The following is a 25,094-nucleotide window of genomic DNA, read 5'->3' on the forward strand; positions in this document are numbered from 1 at the left end:
TATGGATTTTGATTCCACCTACTTATAAAAACACTGCCAATATCCAGTTCCTGGATTGTGAGGTAGCGTATGTTTAAAATTTAGCTTTTACCATTTTCAGCTTCTGAATCACCTTCCAAAATATATTGGGTGCGATTCAACTGGAAGAAAACAGAGTCCGGTTTTGGTGATGTTGAGTGGGGTGTTTCTCGGCTCCTGCTATTCCTGTTTTTTCTGAGGGCGCACTTACATCATTTCCTGCACTGACGAGCTCAGCTCATTCCCCCCTCAGGAATCGAGGACCCCCCCTCACAGATCCTACCGCGACATCCGGATCCACCCCCTCCCACGGCACCCAAGCCCTCCTCAAGCCCCCCCTCACTCCACACCTTATTGTGGAGATGCCGGCGTTGGACTGGGGTGAGCACAGTAAGAAGTCTTACAACACCAGGTTAAAGTCCAACAGGTTTGTTTCAAACACGAGCTTTCGGAGCACGGCTCCTTCTTCAGGTGAATGGAAAGGCTTGTTCCAGAAATGTTTATATAGACACAGTCAGAGATGCCCCGGAATGCGAGCACCTGCAGGCAATCAAATCATCAAAGATGCAGAGAGAGAGGTAACTCCAGGTTAAAGAGGTGTGAATTGTCCCAAGCCAGTTCAGTCGGTAGGCCTCTGCAAGTCCAGGCTTGTTGGTGGGGGCCGAATGTAATGCGACATGAATCCCAGATCCCGGTTGAGTCCGCATTCATGCGTGCGGAACTTAGCTATAAGTTTTTGCTCAGCAATTTTGCGTTGTCGCGTCTCCTGAAGGCCTCCTTGTAGAATGCTGACCCGGAGATCAGAGGCTGAATGTCCTTGACTGCTGAAGTGTTCCCCAACTGGAAGGGAACAGTCCTGCCTGTTGATAGTCGCACGATGCCCGTTTATTCGTTGTCGCAGTGTCTGCATGGTCTCGCCAATGTACCACGCTTCGGGACATCCTTTCCTGCAGCGTATGAGGTAGACTACATTGGTCGAGTCGCACGAGTATGCGCCGCGTACCTGGTGGGTGGTGTTTCCACGTGTAATGGTGGTGTCCATGTCGATGATCTGGCATGTCTTGCAGAGATTACCCTGGCAGGGTTTTGTGGTGTTGTGGTTGCTGTTCTGAAGGCTGGGTAATTTGCTGCAAACAATGGTTTGTTTGAGGTTGCGCGGTTGTTTGAAGGCCAGTAGTGGGGGTGTGGGGATGACCTTGGCAAGATGTCCATCCTCGCTGATGATGTGTTGGAGGCTGCGAAGAAGATGTCGTAGTTTCTCCGCCCCAGGAAAGTACTGGACGACGAAGGGTACTCTGTCAGTGGTGTCCCGTGTTTGTCTTCTGAGGAGGTCGGTGCGGTTTTTTGCTGTGGCGCGGTGGAACTGTCGATCAATGAGTCGAGCGCCATATCCCGTTCGTACGAGGGCATCTTTCAGTATCTGTAGGTGTCTGTTGCGCTCCTCCTTGTCTGAGCAGATCCTGTGTATACGGAGGGCTTGTCCATAGGGGATGGCTTCTTTAATGTGTTTCGGGTGAAAGCTGGAGAAGTGGAGCATCGTGAGATTATCTGTGGGCTTGCGGTAAAGCGAGGTGCTGAGGTGACCGTCCTTGATGGAGACGAGTGTGTCCAAGAATGGAACTGAATTTGGAGAATAGTCCATGGTGAGTTTGATGGTGGGATGGAACTTATTGATGTCAATCCACACCTTATGGCCAAGACCCCCCGGGCCTGAACACTGGCATGGGCAACCTGGCCCCTGGGCACCTTGGTACTGCCAGCCTGGAATCATGGCAATGCCATTGACAGTGCCACCCGGGCAGAGCCAGGGCAGCACTGGCAGAGTGCCCAGGTGGCAGTGCTAGGGTGCCTGGCTGGCAGTACCAAGGTGCCTGGGTTCCAACAAGAGTGCCAGACTACCCTGACCAGAGCCCGACCACCTGGGAGGTGTCTAATAGCCTGGGAGACCCCCCCACCCCTCCCCCCACCACTCAGATGGTCCACGTTTTTGGGAACCAGTACAAAACGGTGCCCTGCTGATGACCCCAGAAGCCTGCTTTCTTTCATGTTAAACGCCCCATTGCAGGACAAAAACAGCTTCAGCTTGACTGTCCTAAAATCCTCACAGGACAGAACCATCCTGCAGCTTGTTTCTTGGAGAAGCATTTCACTCCCCTTGAAGTTCGATAGGCTCTGTGGTTTCGGTGTTGCAGTGTGCCTGCTTTTAATCCCTTTGTACCCATTTGTTTACAATGAATTTCACACCCCATTGACGCTTACAAGCCTTTTGATTGACAGCTGAAGGCTATCTCAAAGGAGGCATTAGCTTTGTTTGTTTTTATAACACTTCATGCTCCATTCACTCTGAAGCACAGCTTTTGAGCAGCTGTCCTATCTGACCACATTTTTTCGATAGTGGATTATTTTCTACTCTGAAGTGTTTCCTAGAACGAGCAGGTGCTCTGTCTGACAGCAATTTTTTAGACTAGATCTTTTTCATCCCTGATGCCTGAACTGCATACCTGCACTGGAGGCACCTGGCAACTCTCAGATATTAAACTGCAAGACTTCCTCAATGAGGACCTTCTTGCAGCAACTGAATTCTCTGGATGTAGGCAATGACCACATGACAGGACTCAGAGTCCCTGGGTGGTCAGGAACATAGCTGGAAAATTTCCTTACTGTTCTAAATATGGGCATATGAATTTATACTGGTTAATGTTGACAGCACGCATGCAGATATAAAATTATATATATTATATATTTGTGTATAGATAATTAAATAATGGCTGCTCAGTGCAAGTGTAAAAAATGTAATGCCACAGGTTACCACCTGGATTACATATTTTTTTTTAAACTAAGAAGGATGATTCCTTATGAGCCACAAGAAAAGTAGTATAATGTAAAAATCCAGTGTTGATAAACGGAAGCTATGATGGAGAAATGGCAATATACCCATTGGGGGCCCTTTGACCTGGAGCAATACAATGAGGAACATTTGCAATTCTTTTAAAATGTTTGTAAAATCTGTAATTGCTTTTAAGAATGTTTGAAAAGGATTTTTTAAAAAACGTTTTAAAAAAATTTTTTTTAAGAGTACCCAATTAATTTTTTCCAATTAAGGGGCAATTTAGCCTGGCCAATCCACCTAACCTGCACATCTTTGGGTTGTGGGTTGTGGGGGCGAAACCCACGCAGTCACGGGGAGAATGTGCAAACTCCGCACAGACAGTGGCCCAGTGCCGGGATCGAACCTGGGACCTCGGTGCCGTGAGGCTGCAGGGCTAACCCACTGCGCCATCGTGCTGCCGAAAAGGATTTTTAAGAGTTTGCATCAATTGTAATTTTTTTTGGATAATAGGAAATACTGGTCCATATGACCTGGCAACCTTGATCTGAAAGAGTATTAAAGGAAGGATATTAAGAAAGAAACTATGTGGCTAGCTGACACATCAAGAGCTACAAGCAGAAGAGCTGGAGGGTGAAGGTAATCAGCACAGGTGCAGACAAAAAGAGAAAGCAGACAGAAATAGGAGCACAGAGAATTCTTGTGAGGAGAGGAAGCAAATCACTCTCAGGAATAGGTCAGATTTCCTGCTCAACCGAGGTACTGTGGGAGCTGGCTAAAACGGTTTAACAGCTGGAAAGCTGTGTGAATAGCTCAGAGAGAATAAATATCAGGGTCTTTTCCTGGAAGTGGCCAAAATGAAACTGGGTGATATTGGTTGGTTAATCACAGAATAATACAGTGCAGAAGACGCCCTTCAGCCCATGTATTATGGATTTGTCTTTAAAAATTGGAAGTATCGGGGCTGAATTTCCGCAGCTGACACGGGAAACTGAAATCTCCTGTCTTCACTTCACTTCAGAGTCCTAAAACCGCCGTGAGGGGAAACGGTAATGGACCTCAAGGTTCATGGGGGAACCAGCTGAATTGGTCTGGAAACAAGTTTGGAGGTTAACTAGTAGTTTGGGGGGCAAGAATGAAGACTGGACAACTTAAGTGTGGCCTGAGTTAAACTTAACATTAGTCATTACTTTGGAGATGATTGAATGCTGATACTGCAGAGTGGCAGTTCCTCAAGACACTTGATTTTCACATGTTTCAGCAGAGCCAGAGCACTGGGTGAGCAGAGACGTACCAAATTCACAATGTTGCGACATTTGCCAAAGTCTGGCTGCAAAGGCAGATACCCTTTCAGCAGGACCTCAAATGGTTGTATGAAATTCATAACACAGCATAATGATGGAGGGTAGGGGCTGTAATGGTCCCTTACTAGTTGCACCAAATGATCAAAGGACTTGGAGTCTGGAGCCTCTGGAGATGTTAAACTTTGCTCGAGGTTGTATGTTTGTAGTCCGCACCAGTAAGTAATATTTATTGTTTCTCGTCTACTGTGATTTCATTGGTGGCAAAAAAGTATCAAAATCTTTTGGCAAAATTACCCCAATTTTGAACCTCCGAATCAAACGGATAAATTTTTCCGAATAGTGACATCGTTATCGTACTGCTGACGATCTTTTAGCTTTTCAAGACCATGTGTGGTCATTCTTCACCCCACCTTCCAATGTTTGATGACTTTCTTGATTTATTCTCGTCGCCAATGTTGTATTATAAGGCAATTGATGTCGTAGTATTTAATCACAACAGTGATTTTTTAAACTCAGAAGAACTTTATATACAGAACAGAACAATTAGTGGTCTGGTTCCCACGACTCCCAGACTAACTCTGCCCAAACCCAAAAAGCCAGATCCAGGCTGAAGCACCTGCGGCTGGATTCCTCGCTCTTTGACGCCGAAATCGTGTTCGGCAACGGGATCGAGAATCCGTTTTGCCGTTGAAATCGGGAGCTGCGGCAGATTTAAAATTCTCCCCCCCCCCCCCCCCCCCGGCCAAAAATCGGCGTACTCCTGGAGTACACTGCGCCCAGTATCCACTGCCTCAGGCCATTGCCTGACGCCCGCCCCATGATGATCCGTTGCCGACAGGCCGAATTCCCAATGGCGTGGCTTACTTGTGCTCACACCGTCCGGGATCCTCGCGTGGCAGCTGCGGACTGGGGACTCCGCAGTCGGGAGAAGGCCGATCGGAGGGCGTGGGGGGGCTTCATTCGGGGCCGGGGGAAATGTGGGTAAGCGGTCGATGCGGGCCACTACTTCGCGGGTCCAGGTCCGCGGGCTGAGTCTGCCATGGTGCACGATGCGGCCGCTGCAGGTCAGCACCCTGCAAATGCACAGCCTCTAACCCGGAAGTGCTGGGGGCCATGTCTACAGCTGGAGCTGCGAGCTCGACGACGGCTCTCTGCTGGCCCCCAGCAACACGGGGAATCGGTGGCCTTCCAGCGCCAGTTTACCTGGCATAAAAGACCACAGTGTTCCCCACGACATGGGGACTTAGTCTCAAAAATGGAGAATCTAGCCCCTGATGTTTGCATGACCCATCCCCATGGGCTCGGGGCCTGCAAACTATCGCCCCTTAAAGGGACCAGGCTACCACATAAACAAACAATATTATTGCCACAAGCTGTCCATGATAAGCTGTGCAACTAGACTTGCATTCATTTGAGCAGAGAAGGGTGATTTAATTAAGGTTAAACGATTTGATAGATTGGACGGAAACTATATTTTCTGTTCTGGAAATCCAGGACAAGGCGGCAGAATCTTAAATTTAGGCCATGCAGGGCGACGACAGGAAGCACTTTCGCACACAAGTGTCGTGAAAATTTGGAACTCACTCCTCAAAAAGCTGTTGAGGCCAGAGCAATTCAGAATTTTGGAAATTGAGATTCATAGCGTCTTGCTCAACAAGTGCATTAAGGGTAATTGAACCAAGGTGGGTAGATGGATTTAAAATAAAGAATTGATCGAATTGAATGAGGATCAGGCATGAAGGCTGAATGATGTACTCCTATTCCACTGCCAGCTTTTCATTTATCTGACATATTGTAAAAGAACAGGAGTAGAATTTTTTGAGGACATTACCAGTGCGGTAGACAACTGGGAGCAAATGGATGTGGTATATCTGGATTTTCAGAAAGCTTTTGACAAGGTGCCACACAAAAGGCTGCTGCATAAGATAAAGATGCATGGTGTTAAGGGTAAAGTAGTAGCATGGATAGAGGATTGGTTAATTAATAGAAAGCAAAGAGTGGGCATTAATGGGTGTTTCTCTGGTTGGCAATCAGTAGCTAGTGGTGTCCCTCAGGGATCAGTGTTGGGCCCACAATTGTTCACAATTTACGTAGATGATTTGGAGTTGGGAACCAAGTGCAATGTGTCCAAGTTTGCAGACAACACCAAGATGAGTGGTAAAGCAAAAAGTGCGGAGGATACTGGAAGTCTGCAGAAGGATTTGGATAGTTTAAGTGAATGGGCTCGGGTCTGGCAGATGGAATACAATGTTGTCAATTGTGAGGTTATCCATTTTTGCAGGAATAAGAGCAAAAGGGATTATTATTTAAATGATAAAATATTAAAACATGCTGCTATGCAGAGACCTGGATGTCCCAGTGCATGAGTCACAAAAATTTAGTTTACAGGTGATTAAGAAGGCAAATGGAATTTTGTCCTTCATTGCTGGAAATGGAGTTTAAGACGAGGGAGGTTAGGCTGCAACTGTACAAGGTGTTAGTGAGGCCACACCTGTAATATTGTGTTCAGTTTTGGTCTCCTTACCTGAGAAAGGATGTACTGGCACTGGAGAGTGTGCAAAGGAGATTCACTAAGTTAATTCCAGAGCTGAGGGGGTTGGATTACGAGGAGAGGTTGCGTAGACTGGGACTCTACTTGTTGCAATTTTGAAGGATGTGGGGGGACTCTTATAGAAATATATAAAATTATGAAGGGAATAGATAGGATAGATGCGGGCAGGTTCTTTCCACTGGCGGGTGAAAGCAGAACTAGGGATCATAGCGTCAAAATAAGGGGAAGTAGATTTAGGATTGCGTTTAGGAAGAAATTCTTCACCCAGAGGGTTGTGAATCTATGGAATTCCTTGCCCAGTGAAGCAGTTAAGGCTCCTTCATTCAATGGTTTCAAGGTAAAGATAGATAGTTTTTTGAAGAATAAAGGGTTATGGTGTTGTGGTGGGAAAGGGGAGCTGAGTCCACAAAAGATCAGCCATGATCTAATTGAATGGCGGAGCAGGATCGAGGGGCCAGATGGCCTACTCCTGCTCCTAGTTCTTAAATTCTTATGAGTAAGGAAAAAGCAGACTTTCGACAACATCATTATCATTTAATACTTTACTCTACCTACCATAAAACCTAGAGCTTTCTCAATGTTAAAAAGTACAGCTGCAACGTATATATATTTTACTTCCGAGCTTTTAAAAGATGCAATCCACTCTAATGTAGCATTCTGATTTGCAGCTGCTTGATCTTTACTGAAGGATTATCAGATAGGCTTTGAGAAACAAGAGGACACCTCAAAATCAGAGCAATATTTAAAAATTATAATGTAAAAATATTCTCTTACGTACTGGAAATTGGGATAGATATTTCAGAAAAGCTCACTATTACAATCTTCCACTACCAAATATTTTTAATAACCCCATCTTTTACTCTCCAGTATAATAGGTCGGGGAATGTTTTATTGCTTAAGACAGGATTGTTTCATTCATTATCATCATGTGAAGTTTTGTGGTTAATGGTAGCCAAAAGGATGACAATGAGCATAATGCCAAATTATGTTATTACTGATATCAATCTTCGCTCTTCAGTTGTCCTTCAATTGTTGCTTTGTAATGTTGGCTGCTGGGTGCTGTCTGCACTCTGTCAGCACTGTTCAACATTTTCTTTGTCTGTAGTTACATCAGCAGCATTCAAGCACAATTACGCTTCAGTTTTAATTATGATTGGGCTGTTCTTTCAATAATAAATTGCCTGATGTTAGCAGAGGTTTTGATTGGCTAAATTAAATGAATTGCAGACAAACCTCAAGTGGATAATAATGACTGTGCAGCAATTCACAACTGGGATATTTGAAAGAGTTATTACTATAACTCAAACCAAACTGGAAATGTCCCTCCTCTGCGTTAGAAGCCACACCAACAAAATTACATAATTAATGCAGAGAAATTGGAATTAAAAAACACACTAGAATTATAGTCAAATGTCATTATTAAAATCCCACATGTTTCACCAAGTACAAAGCAATTATTCCTATTATTTTAAGGAGAGGAGTATCATATTGAGGTCTGACATTCAATCCCTTGCAAGTGAAGCTGTTTGGTAACAAATGAATGAGGAAGTTGAAAAAAAAGAGATAAATAACATTTGCATCACACAAGTGCCAGGAATTAACATCTTCCAACAAGGGAGAATCTAACCATCTACCTTTTACATTCAATGAGCATTATCGTTACTGATTTCCCCCACCATCAACATACTGGGTATTACCTGCCATATCCTGGGCCCGACGAAAACCGACGGAGTCGGGGATGTGGTTTTCCCAGAAGCCCTTGGAGAATACGCACTCCCCCGCTATAAGGGGTCGGAGCTTCAGAGCACTTCCGGTCGAAGGTCGGCCGTTTCCACTGACTCGGAGGAGTAGCTTGTACGAAAGCGTCGATAACAAACTTCAATAAACCTCCTGTTTATCCTGCAACCCGATGTGGACTCCTTCCTTTGGGGGCGGTTACAATATTACCATTGACAAGAAACTGAATGAACCAATTCCATAAATACTGTAGGTACAAAACCAGGTCAGAGGTTGGGAACTCCACAGAGATTAACTCACCTCCTGAATCCCCAAGCCTGTTATCTACAAATAATAGAATGTGACAGAATTGAATCCCGCATTTGCCTGGATGATTACAGCTCCAACAACACTCAAGAAGATCAACGCCATTCAAGAAAAAGAAGCCTGGTTGATTGGCATAGCACCTGTTGCAATAGGCCTTTAAGGGATTTCAGCATGACATCACTCAAAAGGAAGTGTGTCATGCAACCCAGTTTTACTTTCACTTGTGCTTTTAAGCAGAGAACATATAGACAGCTCTGCATTTGGTGTCTTCAAGCTTTCAGGCCATGCATAAATATTTCCATGTGCCTAGTCTCAATAAATGAATCCACAATGTGTTTTCACAATCCCTTAGGAGTGAATGGTGCCTTGATATCATTATAAAAACATCACATGGTGTGTAGCACTGGTTCCTTCAAAACAACATGGTACAAGATTCAGTATAGGAATGACATGATGAACAGGCTTAGATTATGTTACATTGCATGATACAACCGTGACATATTAGCCAGACCTCAATGAAGCTGGCAGCATTGGAGAGTGTTGAAAGCGCAACATCATGACTTTTAACAGCTTGGGGGTTATCACTGATCAGAAACTGAACTGGACTAGCCATATAAATACTGTACCGACAAGAGCTAGTCAGAGGCAGGAATTCTGCAGCACAAACTCATCTCCTGACTCCTGAAAGCCTGTCTACCATCTACAAGGCACAAGTCAGGATTGTGATGGGATATTCTCCGCTTGCCTGGTTGAGTGGAACTCCAACAACATTCAAGAAGCTCGACACCATCCAGGACAAAGCAGCCCACTTGACTTGCAGTCCATCCACAACATTTACTCCCTCTGTCACCGACACACAGTGGCAGCAGTGTCTACTACCTATTGCAGCAACTCATCAAGGCTCCTTCAACAGTGCCCTTCAAGGCTACAATCTTTACCACCTTGAAGATCAAGAGCAACGGATGCATATGAACACCATCATTTGCCACCTCTCCTCTAAACAACACCATCCTGCCTTGGAGCCAACTCCCAGTTCTTTCACTGTCACTGGGTTAAAACCCTAGAACTCCTTTTCTAACAGTATTGTGGGTGCACCGACACCAGGTGGACAGCAACGATTGAAGAAGGCGGCTTGCTGCTACCAATTAGGGACGGGCAATAAATGTTGCCCTAGCCAACGATGCCCACAACCCGAAAAATAATTTATTTAAAACCGTGAAAGCATCTTCACCACGGAGACTGTCGCAGCTCATGAAAGGCAGCTCACCGCTGCCTAGTCAATGACAATGAGGGAGAGGCAATGAATACTGACCTTTCCAACAAAACCCACAGCCAGGAATGAGTTAAAAACAAATCGAGCTTGATTTTGTGATGGGAAAAATGATGAGACTAGTGATGCTCACTGTTATTAAAGTATAAATAGGACAGCAACCTCCAATGAGTGCACATTGTAGTTAAAGATGGAAATCAGGAAGTTGTTGGTCAAGCTCCCCTTGAGGCTTTGATATAACGGCGCCTCGTTGAGAAGTTCTATATGAAAATGCACGGCAGTGTGTAAATTCCTGTCCTCGTGGTAGATACCCTCTAAACTAGCCAGAAATGGTGAGGGCTATGCCATTTCTGTCCATGCAATTTTTTAACAGGGTGTTAAGTCTCAACCAAGCTAACCACTTGGCATCAAAGGTTAACTTTTACAAATGTGGAATTGCATTTCTTCAGATGTTAATTATTGTTGGAGATTTTTAAAAAAAAACGTTTTCTTTCTGCTGTGGAATTAAGAGGAAAGTGATGGGTTGACTATAAAGCATCTCTTTTTATTCAGGCTCATATGGTGTAGTTGTTTTGTCAGGTGGAGGGAGAATTCCAAGTCAGTGGTTACAGAGAGTATTTACAGCCCTTCTGGTCATCCATCAAAGCCTCCTCCTCTTATTCCAAGTAAAACATTGAGAAAGTTATAGCAAACTGCACACCCATTTTAGTATTGTGACACAGAACAACAAACATTATAGCCTCCATGTCTAATTATAAGATGAATGTAGCTTTCATAAATACATTTTGAAGGAATAAAACAACTTTGAAAGCCAAATAAACCACTGCTTTGGGTCATCAGTGTTGGTTTGGTAAATAGCCACATGATAAAAATATCATGACCGCTTCCTGAATATTGGGCATTCAGACAGGGTTTAACTTGATTGACATCATAAACTAGCTGCACATTAATGAAATGAAAGCCTGTCCTGTTCATAGATTTGCGGAGATTCTCATATGGAGTTGTGATTATTGCATGTGTTCACTTAATTGTTCCTTACACCTCTAGGGATACAGTAAATGTGTAACTTTAGACAGATCTTGTTATTGCTCTGGTTCCATTAAATATAGTGTGAAGTATATGGCTTGTCTGAAGAGATCATCGATACAGTGTTTGAGCAGCTGCTTGGCTGATGTGGCAAAGGTCTTAATAATAATAATAATAATAATCTTTATTACTGTCATAAGTAGGCTTACATTAACACTGCAATGATGTTACTATGAAAAGCCCCTAGTTGCCACATTCCGGCGCCTGTTCGGGTACACAGAAGGAGAATTCAGAATATCCAATTCACCTAACAGCACATCTTTCGGGACTTGTAGGAGGAAACCGGAGCACCCGGAGGAAACCCACTCAGACACAGGGACAGCGTGCAAACTCCGCACAGACAGTGACCCAAGCCGGGAATCGAACCTGGGACCCTGGAGCTGTCAAACTGCTGAAGACAGTCCTAATAGAATTATGTACCATTACTTTTAATGCTGATGTACCAAGTGGTTATTGGTAATCAACCATGAACTTAAATTAGTTTGATATTAATAATTTTGGAGCTGTTTTGATTTTTCGAAACATACATGTGATTTCAATTTACAGGTACCATACTGACATATTTATAACTTACCTTTAAAGCTCTACCCCATATCTGAGCCTTCCCCAGAAAATTTATAACTAACTTGTTTCTGAACTTAAGGTATTATTTTGATTTTTAAAACAGTGCTTTTATATGTAAGCTAATAGGATAAACCTAATGAGGCACACACAATACCTCATTAATGTTTGATGACCTGTTCGAAATAAGGAATGAATTGGAGAAGGATTACTTAAATTTATAGTTCAAATCAATTTAAAATCAGAATTCCATCAGGAAAACAAAATTAATATTTTTTTGTGAGAGGAGAAATCTGTCAGCAGAACTTTCTAACGCTTTCCATATCACACGGTGGGAGCTGAGGAGAAAAGTGTTTTTTCACTGTTCTGTTGATCAGAAACAAGTCCGAACAAACTTCTCCAAAAAGTTAAAGACAAGCAAGAATAAAGTATACAATGTGATGAGCAGAGTAAGATAATCCACACGCAGTGTTTAAAATTGCATTAATTGCATGTGTTATCCAAAGACGTGTAAGGATCTGAATTACCCTCACGTTTTAAGAAAGTTCATTATGTACTTACCTTATCTTCCAGGCGGATCAGTCTGGCTCCTGCAGTGTAGTAACCTTTGTCTAATCCCTTTTCTATGGGAAACATTAGGACATAAATGAGAAAAACTGTTACTGTTCTTAATGGCTAGTTTTAAGAAATATGTATTACTGGGGAAGCATGATGCCTATCTTATAACACCAATGCTTTGTACCACAAAACAATGGACTTTGTTTCATGTCCACTGTTTCACAACAGTGGAGTAGAATTCCATATCGGAGTGCAGTGGGCAACAGGTGATATCACATTGTCCATCTGTTATTTGCAACCCCTGATAATTAGTTCCATTGAAATCAATGGCACTCAATGTCAGGTAGGGGATAGCACAGGTGGTTGATGCAATATCAGCCAATTTGGACTACTGTACAAGACAGGTTTCTACCCCAGTGTATTCCCAAGCTCAACCATGTCATTGTGCAGAGGTCAGGCAATGCCTCAAGTGAGTAAATTTTGATAAGTGTCATCCCGGGCTGATCCCAATTTTCACTGCAATTCAAAGCAATGCAGTCAGGTTAGGAACGTCCTTGGGAGTGCTACCCTGCACCTTATTTACACTGTATTTCTGCTGCAGGAAACCGTAAATGTTTGTGCATGAATTTCCATGCACTATTCTTTAATTTACAAGAGTTCCATGGGAATTCCAGGAGCTAGTCTCTGACTACAGTCTTTTAGCTACAGAAGGTTCATGGTTGAAAAATGCCAACACAGAAAAGTGGTTACGCAATCTATATTATAAAAGTAAACAACAAAAATGTTTCTATTAAAGGTTCTTTTTATAATAGATTATACATTTTTTGCAGTCAAATTGTCATTGGCTGACCTAAAATAGCAAAATGATTAATACATTAAAGGGATATTATTAACATACTGCTGAGGTGTTTCAGACAGATATAGTCAGCCAACTTCAAAAACTTTGCTACAGGGATGAGATACACCAGTGTTCTTCAAAGTCAGGGGCGCGACCCGCGGGTGGGTCGTGGGCGGGTGTTGGGAGGGTAGCATAGCCGTTGTCCGCGGTTCTCCCCATCGCACAAACCCCTGCGGAGCAGCCAGCTTTTCATAACGGCAGTTGCAAGCGGCCGCGAACATGTAAAAAAAAAAATTCGGCCGCATTGTGCATGCGCGCCGATAATCGGGCACACATGCGCAGTGCGCCGCTATTTTTTTAAACGGTTGCAGCTTTTTATTTCACAAGTTCTGTAGTAGTTTTTATTCATTTATTTTATTCATTTTTTTTACAAGTTCAGGACAGTTTTATTCATTTTTTTCATTTATTTTACTCATTTTATTTTTTTTATAAGTTGGGGGGGGTTTATTTGATAAAATTTTACAGGAAAGAAATTCAGAACTTTGGACAGATGGAGACTCCATACTTTCCGACACTGGAAGGCTTCACCTTCATCCATTGGAGGAGCGTGTACGAGGGCCAAAGGGACCCAAAACCATTTCCTCCATTTTTGTCAGCAGCAAACAAGGTAACAGAAAATGGTGGGTCGCGAAGGTCGGCCGGCGTGGGTCGCGAAGGTTGGCCGGTTGGTAAAAATGGGTCCCCGGAAAAGAAGTTTGAAGAACACTGAGATACACCCTAGCATGAAATACTTCTCCGTTGGTCTAAAATTATCACAGTGGATGCATTTGGAACATATTGGCCCAGATTTTATGGTTGTAATAACAGTGAAACTGTCAGCATAGCTCATTATCCCTGTGTGACAGTAACATCCAGCATCTTCACAAATGCAGTCAAACACAGTCTGGCAGTTGCAATCTATGATATCCTTCTCTACCACATAATGCACTATTGCACACTTCGCAGGTTAATCAACATCAAATCAGTTGTTTGGAATTTTAAAGAAAAATTAATTCTTGTCATGTAGGCGTCACTGGCTGGCCCAGCATTTGTTGTCCATCCCTAACTGCCCTTGAACTGAGTGGCTAGGCTATTTCAGAGGGGGCAGTTAAGAGTTAACTGCATCACTGTGTGGGTCTGGAGTCACATGTGGGCCAAACTGGGTAAGGAAGGCAGATTTCTTTCCCTGAAGAGCATTAGTGAACCAGGTGGGTTTTTACACCAATCGCCAATGGTTTCATGGTTGTCATTATACTTTTCATTCCAGATTTTAATTGAATTCAAATTTCACCATCTGCCATGGTGGGATTTGAACCCAGGACCTCAGAGCAATACCCTGGGTTTCTGGATTACTAGTCTAATAACAATACCACTACGCTACCACCTCCCCTTACACACTATTCTCAACAAACATTGAAAATGTATTCCTGTTGAGGGTATAACTCGGTGTACTGAGCTATGATTGTTGATTAACAACCTCGCAGCCTGAAAAACTAATTTGATACATGTGCAGAGTCATTTCCTCCATTCCACTATAAAGGTTTCATGCTTTGGCTTTCTGTAAAATGATTAAAAAGTGAATTATAACATGCTTTACTTCCTGGTTTATTGTCTGTGAGAGTTCTTCAATCTGACTGGCTGCTACAGATTGCCTACAGATGGCGCTAGATTGAAACTGACCCTGGAATTGGGGAAATCAATGCTCTGAAACCTAAAACCTTGTCGGCAGCTTTCTTCAGGTCAAAGGGCAAATGTGGTCCCTTCATCAAAGGCACTCCTCGTATTCCAGCCTCTTGTGCATCTCTGATTTTCATCACTCCGATATTGGCAGCCAAGCCTTCAGCTGCATCGACCTTAAGCTCCTGGACTTCCCTCTCTTAAACCTCTCTGGCCTTTCTTCTTTAAGATGTTCCTTAAAACCTAACTTTGACCAATCTATTGGTTATTCATCCTACTCCTGGTGCGGCTCAATGTCCAATTTCATTTGACAATCTCCTGTGAAAAGCCTTGTGATGTTTACTATGATAAAGGTGTTATATAAATGTGCAGAGGGACCTGGTTGTCCTAGTGCATGAGTCGCAAAAAGTTGGTTTACAGGTGCAACAGTTGATTAAGAAGGCGAATGGAGCTTTGTCCTTCTTTGCTAGAGGGATGGAGTTTAAGACTAGGGAGGTTATGCTGCAACTATACAAGGTGTCAGTGAGGCCACACCTGGAGTACTGTGTTCAGTTTTGGTCTCCTTACCTGAGAAAGCACGCACTTGTGCTGGAGGGTGTGCAGAGGAGATTCACCAGGTTAATCCCAGAGCAGAAGGGGTTGGATTACGAGGAGAAGTTGAGTAGACTGGGACTGTACTCGTTGGAATTTAGAAGGATGCGGGGGGGGGGGGGGGATTTTATAGAAACATATAAAAGTATGAAGGGAATAGATAGGTTAGATCCGGGCAGGTTGTTTCCACTGGCGGGTGAATGCAGAACTAGGGGGCCTCCCTGCCCCATGCCCATCAAAATAAGGGGAAGTAGATTTAGGACTGAGTTTAGGAGGAACTTCAGAGTTGTGAATCTATGGAATTCCCTGCCCAGTGAAACAGTTGAGGCTCCTTCGTTAAATGTTTTCAAGATAAAGATAGATAGTTTTTTGAAGAATAAAGGGATTAAGGGTTATGGTGTTCAGGCGGGAAAGTGGAGCTGAGTCCACAAAAGATCAGCCACGACCTCATTGAATGGCAGACCAGGCTCGAAGGGCCAGATGGCCTACTCCTGCTCCTAGTTCTTCTGTTATTGTTCTTATGTTATGTTATAAATTAAATTTGTTGTTGCACCATATATTAAAGCCAGCTTCAATGTGTATGATATGAGACCATTACAATTGGAGGTTCCAATGAACAGAGTGATTACACCAATTTACAATGAATTTGAATATTAAATATGAGAACAGTAGGAAGCAGAAGGAATGAATATGTAATTTTCTTTACTACCGGACATTAATGTCTAGACCATATAGTTTTCACAATGCTTTTTTGAAAGCACGCCAACCAGTGGAACGTCCAAGCTAAGGGCTGTCATAAGGCTCACTCTAGATCTAGAAAAGAGCCCAGAATTGCACCACAGAAGGTGATTGTTAGGGTAGTTACCTTTAAAGTTCCCTTATAGACACAGGATACCCACCATGAAGGGTGTTAGAAACCTCATCTCATTGTTTAGGACGAGTCCATGGTTTTGTTCATGAGCACATCAAAACCTCACTTCACTCCAATACAAAAAACACCACAAAAGTTTGGGGCTGATTCCAAATCGCATAATACATAGCCGCTCATATCCTGCCCCATGCCCACCAACCCTGTCATCTGCAATTCTCTTTTTGTTATATCTAGTTTTTGGCTGGGATTCCGCTCCGCCCATTGCCGGCAAAGAATTCCCAATGTGGCGGATAATCTAGTGTGGGGAAAAAATAGGATAAGCATTGTGATGCTCCAGTCACCTGCTGCCGGCAGCATTGAAGTTTGCACCCTGCGCTGGGGTGGGAGGGGGGGGGGGATGCAAATGGGTCATTTGAACTCATTTCCATTCTATTAATGGGCTGGACACTGGATTCTCCATGCCTCTGTGATGCTCCGGCCCTCTCGGCCAGGATTCATGTGGGTGTGGATTGGCCCAAATATTTGCCAGCGTGGACCTGGCCCGGTCCTCGTGGTGGATCAGCAAGGTAAGCATTTGTTTTAACGTAAGTGCCCCCAAAGTTCATTGGAGGGGCCCCCTCCTCCATCAATGCAACTCTAACTACAAGATTTATAAACATCGCTAGTTATGTGATTTCACTTCCACTTTTTCGCAGCAGAAAGCACTTAACTGCTTTTGATGTGGTCAGGAGCTGTCAATAATAGCTAGATATTTATAAACATTGTGGTTTGGTTCAAAGCAGGGTACTTGAGATATAGTCAAGTGAGAAGGGAAATGAAAATAAACAATTCAGACACCTGGTTGTCTGTAAACTATTACTTTGTTGATTACAGCCTACTAAAAGCTATTTCTCTTTGAAGGTGAATCGAAGCCTCACCGCTCAAAGAATCTGAAGGATTTAAAGCCTTATGATGTGGTTTTGGCTTTCTATGAAGTAACAGCTACTGCTTTCTACACCTCTTTCTGAGGCAGCAGGTATAAAGGACAGGTAAGTGAAAAAGCAGTGATTTTCACTGTTTCTGCCTGGACTACTCTTTAGCTTTCAGGTAGGGGTGACTGATATGGAGGGGTTTCTAATATGGGGCGTCTCTGATGGGGGTCTCTGGTGGGATCTCTGATGGAGGGGCCTCTGATGTGGGTGGGCTGTAATGGGAGTTGGGTCAAGTCAACCTAATGTGTGCATGCTGTGGGGGCTAACCTGTGGTGGTGGTGGGAGGATGCCCCTACTTTCCAGTGGGAGGGTGGGGCAACAGGATTTACCTTGTGGGGAGAAGGGGGTCTTCCTGGACCTCAGTATTGGGCCACCGACTCAAAATAGCGGGATTCGGATAGGAATCCCTCAAGCTTCCCACCATGCATAAATTAGCATGGGAGGGAGAGGGAATCGCTCCTGGTGTCACTCCAAGCCAGCGCAAACCAGGAGAGATTCACTTCTGAAGGGAAAGAAAGTGGAAGAAACTAATTCTCCCAAACGGAGAATCCTGTCCTTTATCTCTTTTGCATCTCCCTGGAAATCTCATGGTTTTGGGTTAGGTGATGGTATGTATTATGATATGCAATGTATCACAGTTGCGTGGAGTGAACTAGATCAAAATTCTACCATCCATCACTGTTTATGTGTTCTAATTTACACAGGCACGCAGTTCCCAGTACGATGAATTTAAAATCCTGTCGTTATTCAAATCCCTGCATATGGCCTTGCTGGACTCTGTTGCACAGCTATCTTGAACCCCTTGTAGTTTCCCACACCTGTGGGAGGTCTGACCCTTATAAATCCCACCCTCCCTTTCTCTCACCATTGGTGGCAGACCTTATAACTTTGTTGAAGCCCAAAACCTTTTCATTTGTAATTCCCTCTCTCAACATTCCACAAACCCAACTTTATTACACAAGCTTTGGGTCACCTCTCCTCATTGTCTCAGCATGTATTAGCCTCCTTGCCTTCATCAAATGTATGGATGCTTTTCAGATGAAGTCACCGTATCAATGGAGGAGATTGTTTTACTTGGTTCAGTGCGAATATCAAAATTGTAAATGCATTTATAAAGGACAGATTGTAGATTTTGCTGCACATTGTGGACAACGAAAGTCATCTCGACGACAGCTTCTCAATGAGTTGTCAATTTTCTTGATTTTAATGTTGTATTTTGGGAGAATGACTTGATAATGGATATACATTTCTCTGAACATTGAAATTTCAAGGTTAAGGATATCTTTTCCTTGGCAGCATTCTTTGAATAAATAGAAAAAGCTATTTTTAAAATTATAATGGAAAATGTTACAGCTCCTTCAAATTTACCTGAAAGAAAAAATGCAGGTTTTCCCAAGGAATGATCCAACCTGAAACACAGACACAAAAAGCTTCATTATTTTTATAACTTCCTGCAGCTGAAAAATAGTTCAGTGATAGCACGCACATTTTTTTTAAAATTTAGAGTACCCAATTCATTTTTTCCAATTAAGGGGCAATTTTGCGTGTTCAATCCACCTAGCCTGCACATCTTTGGGTTGTGGGGGCGAAACCCACACAAACATGGGGAGAATGTGCAAACTCCACATGGACAGTGATCCAGAGCCGGGATTGAACCTGGGACCTCGGCGCCGTGAGGCAGCAGGGCTAACCACTGCGCCATCGTGCTGCCCAGTACCGCACATTTTATTGGCTCATGTCTAAACCACCAAAGTCTATTTAACACTAGAAGATCTTCCATGGCATTTCTCACAAGTAGTCTTAAAGGGTGCCATCTACCAGCCACGTCGCGCCCCCATTGGCCGGTAGATCCCGGATGAATCCTCCCACAGGCTTCCTGACAGCCACGCTGCCTCGCGGGATCTACTCAGGTCCCGCGAGGTGTCAGGATCAGGAGCCTGCTCACAAACGACGAGACTAAGATGCGCTGGCATAAGTAGGCCTTAAACCTACTTAGGGCCTACTCTCCCAGGATGTACTGGCCTCCACAGTGAGGCCACAGCCAGGTACCGTTCAGTGCTGGTCCACATATACGTGTAGCAAGCGGAACAACACCCGGGGGGTTTCCCAGGCCATCGGATGGTGTAGGCTTTCCTGGGACAGTGCAGGGTGGCCCCCTGGAAATCCCCCTGGAACGCAGGCACTTTGGCACTGGGGGGGGGGGGGGGGGGGCGGGGGTGGCACTGCCAAGCTGGCAGGAGCACTGTCAGTGTGCCAGAACAGCACTGTCAAGAGTCAGGGCCTGAGGGGGGGGGCATTCCAATGAAAGGAGTGTGGAGGGGAGGGGTATGAAGGGCGGGGAGGTGCAGGGCAGGTAAGAAGGCCTGGGAGGTTGGGTGGGTGATGGGTGGAGGTCCTGAAAGAGGGGAGGTCTGCAGGTTTGGCCCCTATAGTGTTCCCTGGGTGATGTGGGCGGGTGACACTGCCCATGGGTGGAGAGTATGGGGGACCCACAAGCTCACTTAGAGATCGGGGCACCCTTTCAAAATGGGGACCCGATCTCTGAATTCTGCTCCCCAGTGCTGAAAAAATTCTAAGCGTGGCTAAACCGTGAGAAACTGCCCAGGACCCGAACAGTCACGCTGCATCCGAAAAGCAGCTCGCCGCGGTGTAGCTTGGCCAATAGAAGCTGGGAGACCCCACTCCTGGGATCTACCCAGCTCTCAACACCTCGTCAGATCTAACACAATCTCGGGAGACGTTGCAATGTAAATCCCGCCTATTGTGGGTGGGATCACTTTTTGGCAAATCTGCAGCTAGTCTCACTCTAATGTGCAGATTCTCGAGGCACCTGAGGCGTTGGGATCTATCCTCTTCACCTTGAAGAGCTTGGGCAGGTGCCATTGAGTCCTGATATCCACAAACAGGGACCAGGCGGAAAAGCACTCATGGAGGTCTCCTAGGGCATTAGGAGATGTTGCTCATATATTCTAAGGTGGCACAACGACGAGAAACACAACGCTATAAAACAGCAGATCGGTGCAGGCCCAATGGGCCGAATGGCCTTCTTCTGTATTATAGGAATTCTATGATTTGTGAATTGTCTGCTTGGTTGTCACAATATACACCATGCATTATACCTTCCCAGTAAAAATGCAACTCTCATGGCATTTGTCATGACATAGCTAGCTTTTTACATTCCACTAGAAGTCTTGTGATGCATTGGGTAACGTCCCTGCCTCTGAGCCATCATGGGTTTGAGTCCCATCTCAGGACTTGATGGCCAAGGAAGATGCATTCATAACATGGCCAACAGATTGTGTATCAACCTGCAAAATCCTTTCAGCTTGCCAATGGTAGGCAGTAAGAAAGATTCCTGCTCAGCCATGCTTGATGTGGAGTGGCGTCCCTCAAGCTATAAGCCTATGGCCACAGACGACCTGTTCCAGGAAAAACCTCACTATGGCAACAGGTGGAAGTCTGCCTTGTGCACCGCTAGGTGTGGGAAGAGATCAATAACATCCACTGCACTGAGTGAAAGAAATGATGGCTAAAATTGTGTAAAACTGTGATATTTGATTGGTCAATATTTTGATACTTGTATTTCATTAACACTTATCAATTGAATAAAATGATTCTTATTTGTTCACATTTGTATGAACGTATGTTTGATATCTAACAGAGGTTATATTTCAGCCAATCTCTAATTTCTGGTCTGCTTTGAGGTGTGATGCCTGAATTGTGACATTTTTGTGTGATGAATCTGAGAGCATAAGTTTAAGTTTAATATTTTAAAATATGTGATGTAATTATACTATGTCAGATGCAAATCTCTTAATTAGATCAATGAAACATGCATCCTGATTTGCTTGCTGCGCACGTTTCTGGTTTTCCAAATACCAGTGATCCGAACTAATTTCCTGTGCCCTAATTTGGATAAATGAGAGCTACAAAACAAATATACTTTTATGAGCAAATGTTGATAAATTTCCACTTTATGTTACTTGAAGGTGTTATGGTAGGAATAATAACTATTTGCAAATACAACTATATTGACAAAAGGTTACCTTCTTTGCAGTTCCTTGATCCGAACCATCATATTCAAATGCCCCTGGGAATATTGTTCAATAACATCTCGCACATCGTATGGTTTTCGAGCTTGCTGTGGAATACATCCCAAAAATACTAGGGAATTTTACAATTATAAAAGCAGTGGCTCTGTAAATCAGCCTGTAGCAAATACATTTATAAATATCTGAGCTGAGAAATTCAACAGTTCTTTTGGCTGAAGTAAGAAAGGGAGATATGAGATGCAAATCTTTGTAATTAGATCATTAAAACACGTGCTCTAACTTGGTTGCACTTCATAGCCAATTCATTATTTTTGAAGCAGTTACAATATGGGAAACACAGTCGCCTGATATTGTACAGTGAAGTCACCGAAATATTAATTAGATTCATTTGATCTGTTTTTGCCATGTTGGTTGAAAAATAAATGTTGTCCAGGTTGGCAGGACAGTATCGCCAGAGTGCAGATGTGACCTTAATTTTTCCATCTGGGTACAGAGGCATTTTGCAACTTTCGAATATCAGCATTTTGATATTTATTCGAGGGAATCTAATTTTTCCTTGCATTCCTAACTGCCTGCTATTCTCATCTGGCTTTTTGATGGTCAGGAACGCCTAATGTAAAAATGTATATTCACCCCTGCTAAGGTTGGATTTCCCATTTCGGATAAGGACTGAATATTAGATTCCTTCCAACCTATCAGCTTTGTCTGGTGATGTGAAGCTTTAGGACTGGGATTCTCCAACCCTCCGCGCTGAATTCACGCTCAGCGCGGGAGCGGAGAACTACGCAAAATAGGCTCCCACGCCGGCACGCGATTCTCCGGCAACCAGAGAATCACCTCCATTCGCACGTGCACGATCGACGCTGCGCTGGTCGGGGGCCGATGGAAAAGGTCCCCCCCCCCGGTGTTCCTCCACAATCGACCGGCCGAGTTCCCGCCGGCATAGTTCTAATGTGGTTCCACTCGGCGAGAACTCGGAATCGTGGCTGATGTGGGTGTTATGGTGGGGGGGGCATGGGGGTCGGACACCGGGTGATGGGGCCTCGATGTCGGGCAGGCCCGCGATCGGGGGCCAACCATCAGCGGGCCATTGCGATCTGGGTGCGACCTATCTTCCTCCACGCGGACCCGCTGTGTGGCTCCGTTATGTTGGTTGCGCCCACACCGAGGTGGGCCGCCGCATGCATGCGTGGACCCGCTTGCAGCCGCCGTGCACATGCTGTGTACAGCAGAGCCCTGCCGACAGCCAGAGCTGCAGGATGCACGCCGGGGTCCTGCTAGCCTCCTGGAAAATGGGAAATCACCCCAGACCTTCAAGGAAACAATCCGGAGTGATTCCCGCCCGTTTTCCAGCGGGCGTGGGGACTTAGTCCCACAAAGGGAGAATCCCGGCCCTGACGTTTATTAAAAGCGTGCTAGGTTTAAGAACTGGTGAAGAAAATAGAAAGCCTGTTGAGGAGCTCTGAAAGATGGGCAGTACAGTGGCACAGTGGTTAGCACTGCTGCCTAAGGCGCTGATAACCCGGGTTCGATCCAGGCCCCGGGTCACTGACTGTATGGAGTTTGCACATTTTTCCATGTCTGCGAGGATTTCATCCCCATAACCCAAAGATGTGCAACTTCGGTGGATTGGCCACGCTAAATTGCCCATTAATTGGAAAAACATAATTGGGTACTGCAAAATTACCCAATAATTTGGTACTCTAAATTTTTTTTAAAATATTTTTAAAAAGTTTCTGAACATAGACAAAATGGATATCTGTTCGGTCAGTGGAGTTGTAAGCTTTTGTTGTGAAAGCTATTCCATTATGAATGCTTGGTTAGGTTTCAAAAGTTTCAGCCTAGGAAGTGTTTTATTGATTCTTGAGGTGGGCATGGTGACACAGTGTTAGCACTGTGGCTTCACAGCGTCAGGGTCCCAGGTTTAATTCCCTGCTGGGTCACTGTCTGTGCGGAGTGTGCATGTTCTCCCCGTGTCTGCGTGGGTTTCCTCCGGGTTTCCTCCCACAGGCCAAAGATGTGCTGGTCAGGTGGATTGGCCATGCTAAATTGGCCTTAGTGTCTGAAAAAGTTTGGAGGGGTTTTTGGGTTACGGGGATAGTGTGAAAGTGAGGGCTTAAGTCGGTCGGTGCAGGCTCGATGGGCTGAATGGCCTCCTTCTGCACTGGATGTTCTATGACACAGTGGTTAGCACTGCTACCCCACAGAGCCAGGGACCCAGTTCATTTCCGGCCTCGAATGACTGTCTGTGTGGAGCTTGAATGTTTTCCCCGTGTCTGCGTGAGCTTCCTCTCGGTGCTCCAGTTTCCTCCCACAGTCCAAAGATGTGCAGGTTAGGTGGTCTTACTAAACTTCCCCTTAGTGTCCAAAGGTTAGGTGGGGTTATGGGTTACAGGGGTAGGGTAGGGGAGTGGGCCTAGTAATGGTGTAGACACGATGGGCTGAATGGCCTCCTTCTGCTCTGTCGGGATTCCATGAGAACTATTGAAACTTTTAGGAGCCTACAGTAACCGAATCTGTCTGATGTAATTTCTTGTTTGTTTACAAACCTGATGGTACTAGAATTCTAACTTATTTCCCCCTTGGATATTTTAGATCGGTGTGATTGATAGTAAGTTTTCATTCAGCGTTTTCATAGATTGGTAGCAGTTGAATGGTTTTCCAATGTATATTGTGTATTTTATGTCTGCCTTATGTGTTTTCTTTTCATGTACGGAGTGATCTGTCTGAGCTGTACACAGAACAATACTTTTCAGTGTACCTCGGTACACGTGACAATAAACAAATACAATCCAATCCAATGAATTTAACATAATTTGCATTGCTAATGTTTGGCTCCTGGGAAAATGGTGAATACTGGGTGAGTGGCTATTGAGGATCCGGGAGAGGTATAAAAGTGGCACAGTAAATGTGGGGAGGGTGAGGGAGATGACAGATGACATTTAAGGGATATTTAAACAATGTTGGGAGCTGGGGTGCTGTGTTGGAAAACCAAGGCGAGACTTCTAACCATATGGCTCTCAAAATGCACAGTATAAACTCTACGTGAAATGACAAAATCTTTTTATAAGGTCACACAATGCTCAGATGTGCATTTTGCAAGTCACAAAAGTGCACAGGTTGCGTTTTCCCCAGCCCAGATGGAAATTCAACCCTTTACCTAAAATAAGGCATCTCTAAAATTTTAGCATTCACTCCACATCACGCTTACGTTTTATCCACAAAAATGTGTTCACAACCTGGAGTGGGATTTGAACTCACAAACAGCAGGCAGAGAGGAAAGAATGCTACCACAAAGCCAAGCAAAATGGAAGCAAAAAGGCAGGTTTCCAAACTTTTCTAGCTGCAACCCACCACCTCTCCACTCTCCTCAGTTGGTGTGTGATATTCTGAACATCAAACAGATTTTATAGTTGAAAAAAAATTGACAAAACTGGAAAAGATGGCCACCCAAGATCACCTAACCTGTGTGGATTAGAACCACTTCCCTGTCTCAAGAGGGAACCAAACAGCAGTCCTGACTGTTGTGAGTCAATGTCCTTCCCTGATAACAATTGAAAGGGCATTATTGGATTTGAATGGGTCAATTTAAAAGAAAGACACTGATTGTTTGAAACTCTCAGGGGTGCTAAGGCACAACACAGGATGTGGAATCGACATAAACACTGCACCAAGGGCAGCACGGTGGCGCAGTGGGTTAGCCCTGTTGCCTCACGGCGCCGAGGTCCCAGGTTCGAATCCCGGCTCTGGGTCACTGTCTGTGTGGAGTTTGCACATTCTCCCCGTGTCTGCGTGGGTTTCGCCCCCACAACCCAAAGATGTGCAGAGTAGGTGGAT

The 25,094-nt window shown here is 44.5% G+C and overlaps 1 protein-coding gene across 8 annotated transcripts in view; it reads right to left on the bottom strand.

The window, feature by feature from the left end:
• kcnq1.2 (potassium voltage-gated channel, KQT-like subfamily, member 1.2) overlaps nucleotides 1–25,094 on the bottom strand; it is a 606,356-nt gene that overhangs the window by 149,498 nt on the left and 431,764 nt on the right. For all 8 annotated transcript variants that reach the window (XR_005458330.1, XR_005458329.1, XR_005458328.1 and 5 more), the window contains 3 exons: nucleotides 21,252–21,346; nucleotides 18,574–18,614; nucleotides 12,222–12,283 (listed from right to left, as the gene is read on the bottom strand). Coding sequence is in view for 4 of the 8 variants with exons in the window: in XM_038780518.1 (XP_038636446.1) it covers nucleotides 12,222–12,283; nucleotides 18,574–18,614; nucleotides 21,252–21,346 (198 nt within the window). In the remaining 4 variants the exon portion in view is untranslated. The remainder of the gene's footprint in view (nucleotides 1–12,221; nucleotides 12,284–18,573; nucleotides 18,615–21,251; nucleotides 21,347–25,094) is intronic.

The sequence above is a fragment of the Scyliorhinus canicula genome, chromosome 20 (genome assembly GCF_902713615.1).
Source record: "Scyliorhinus canicula chromosome 20, sScyCan1.1, whole genome shotgun sequence".
In the NCBI taxonomy this organism is placed as follows: Eukaryota; Metazoa; Chordata; class Chondrichthyes; order Carcharhiniformes; family Scyliorhinidae; genus Scyliorhinus; species Scyliorhinus canicula.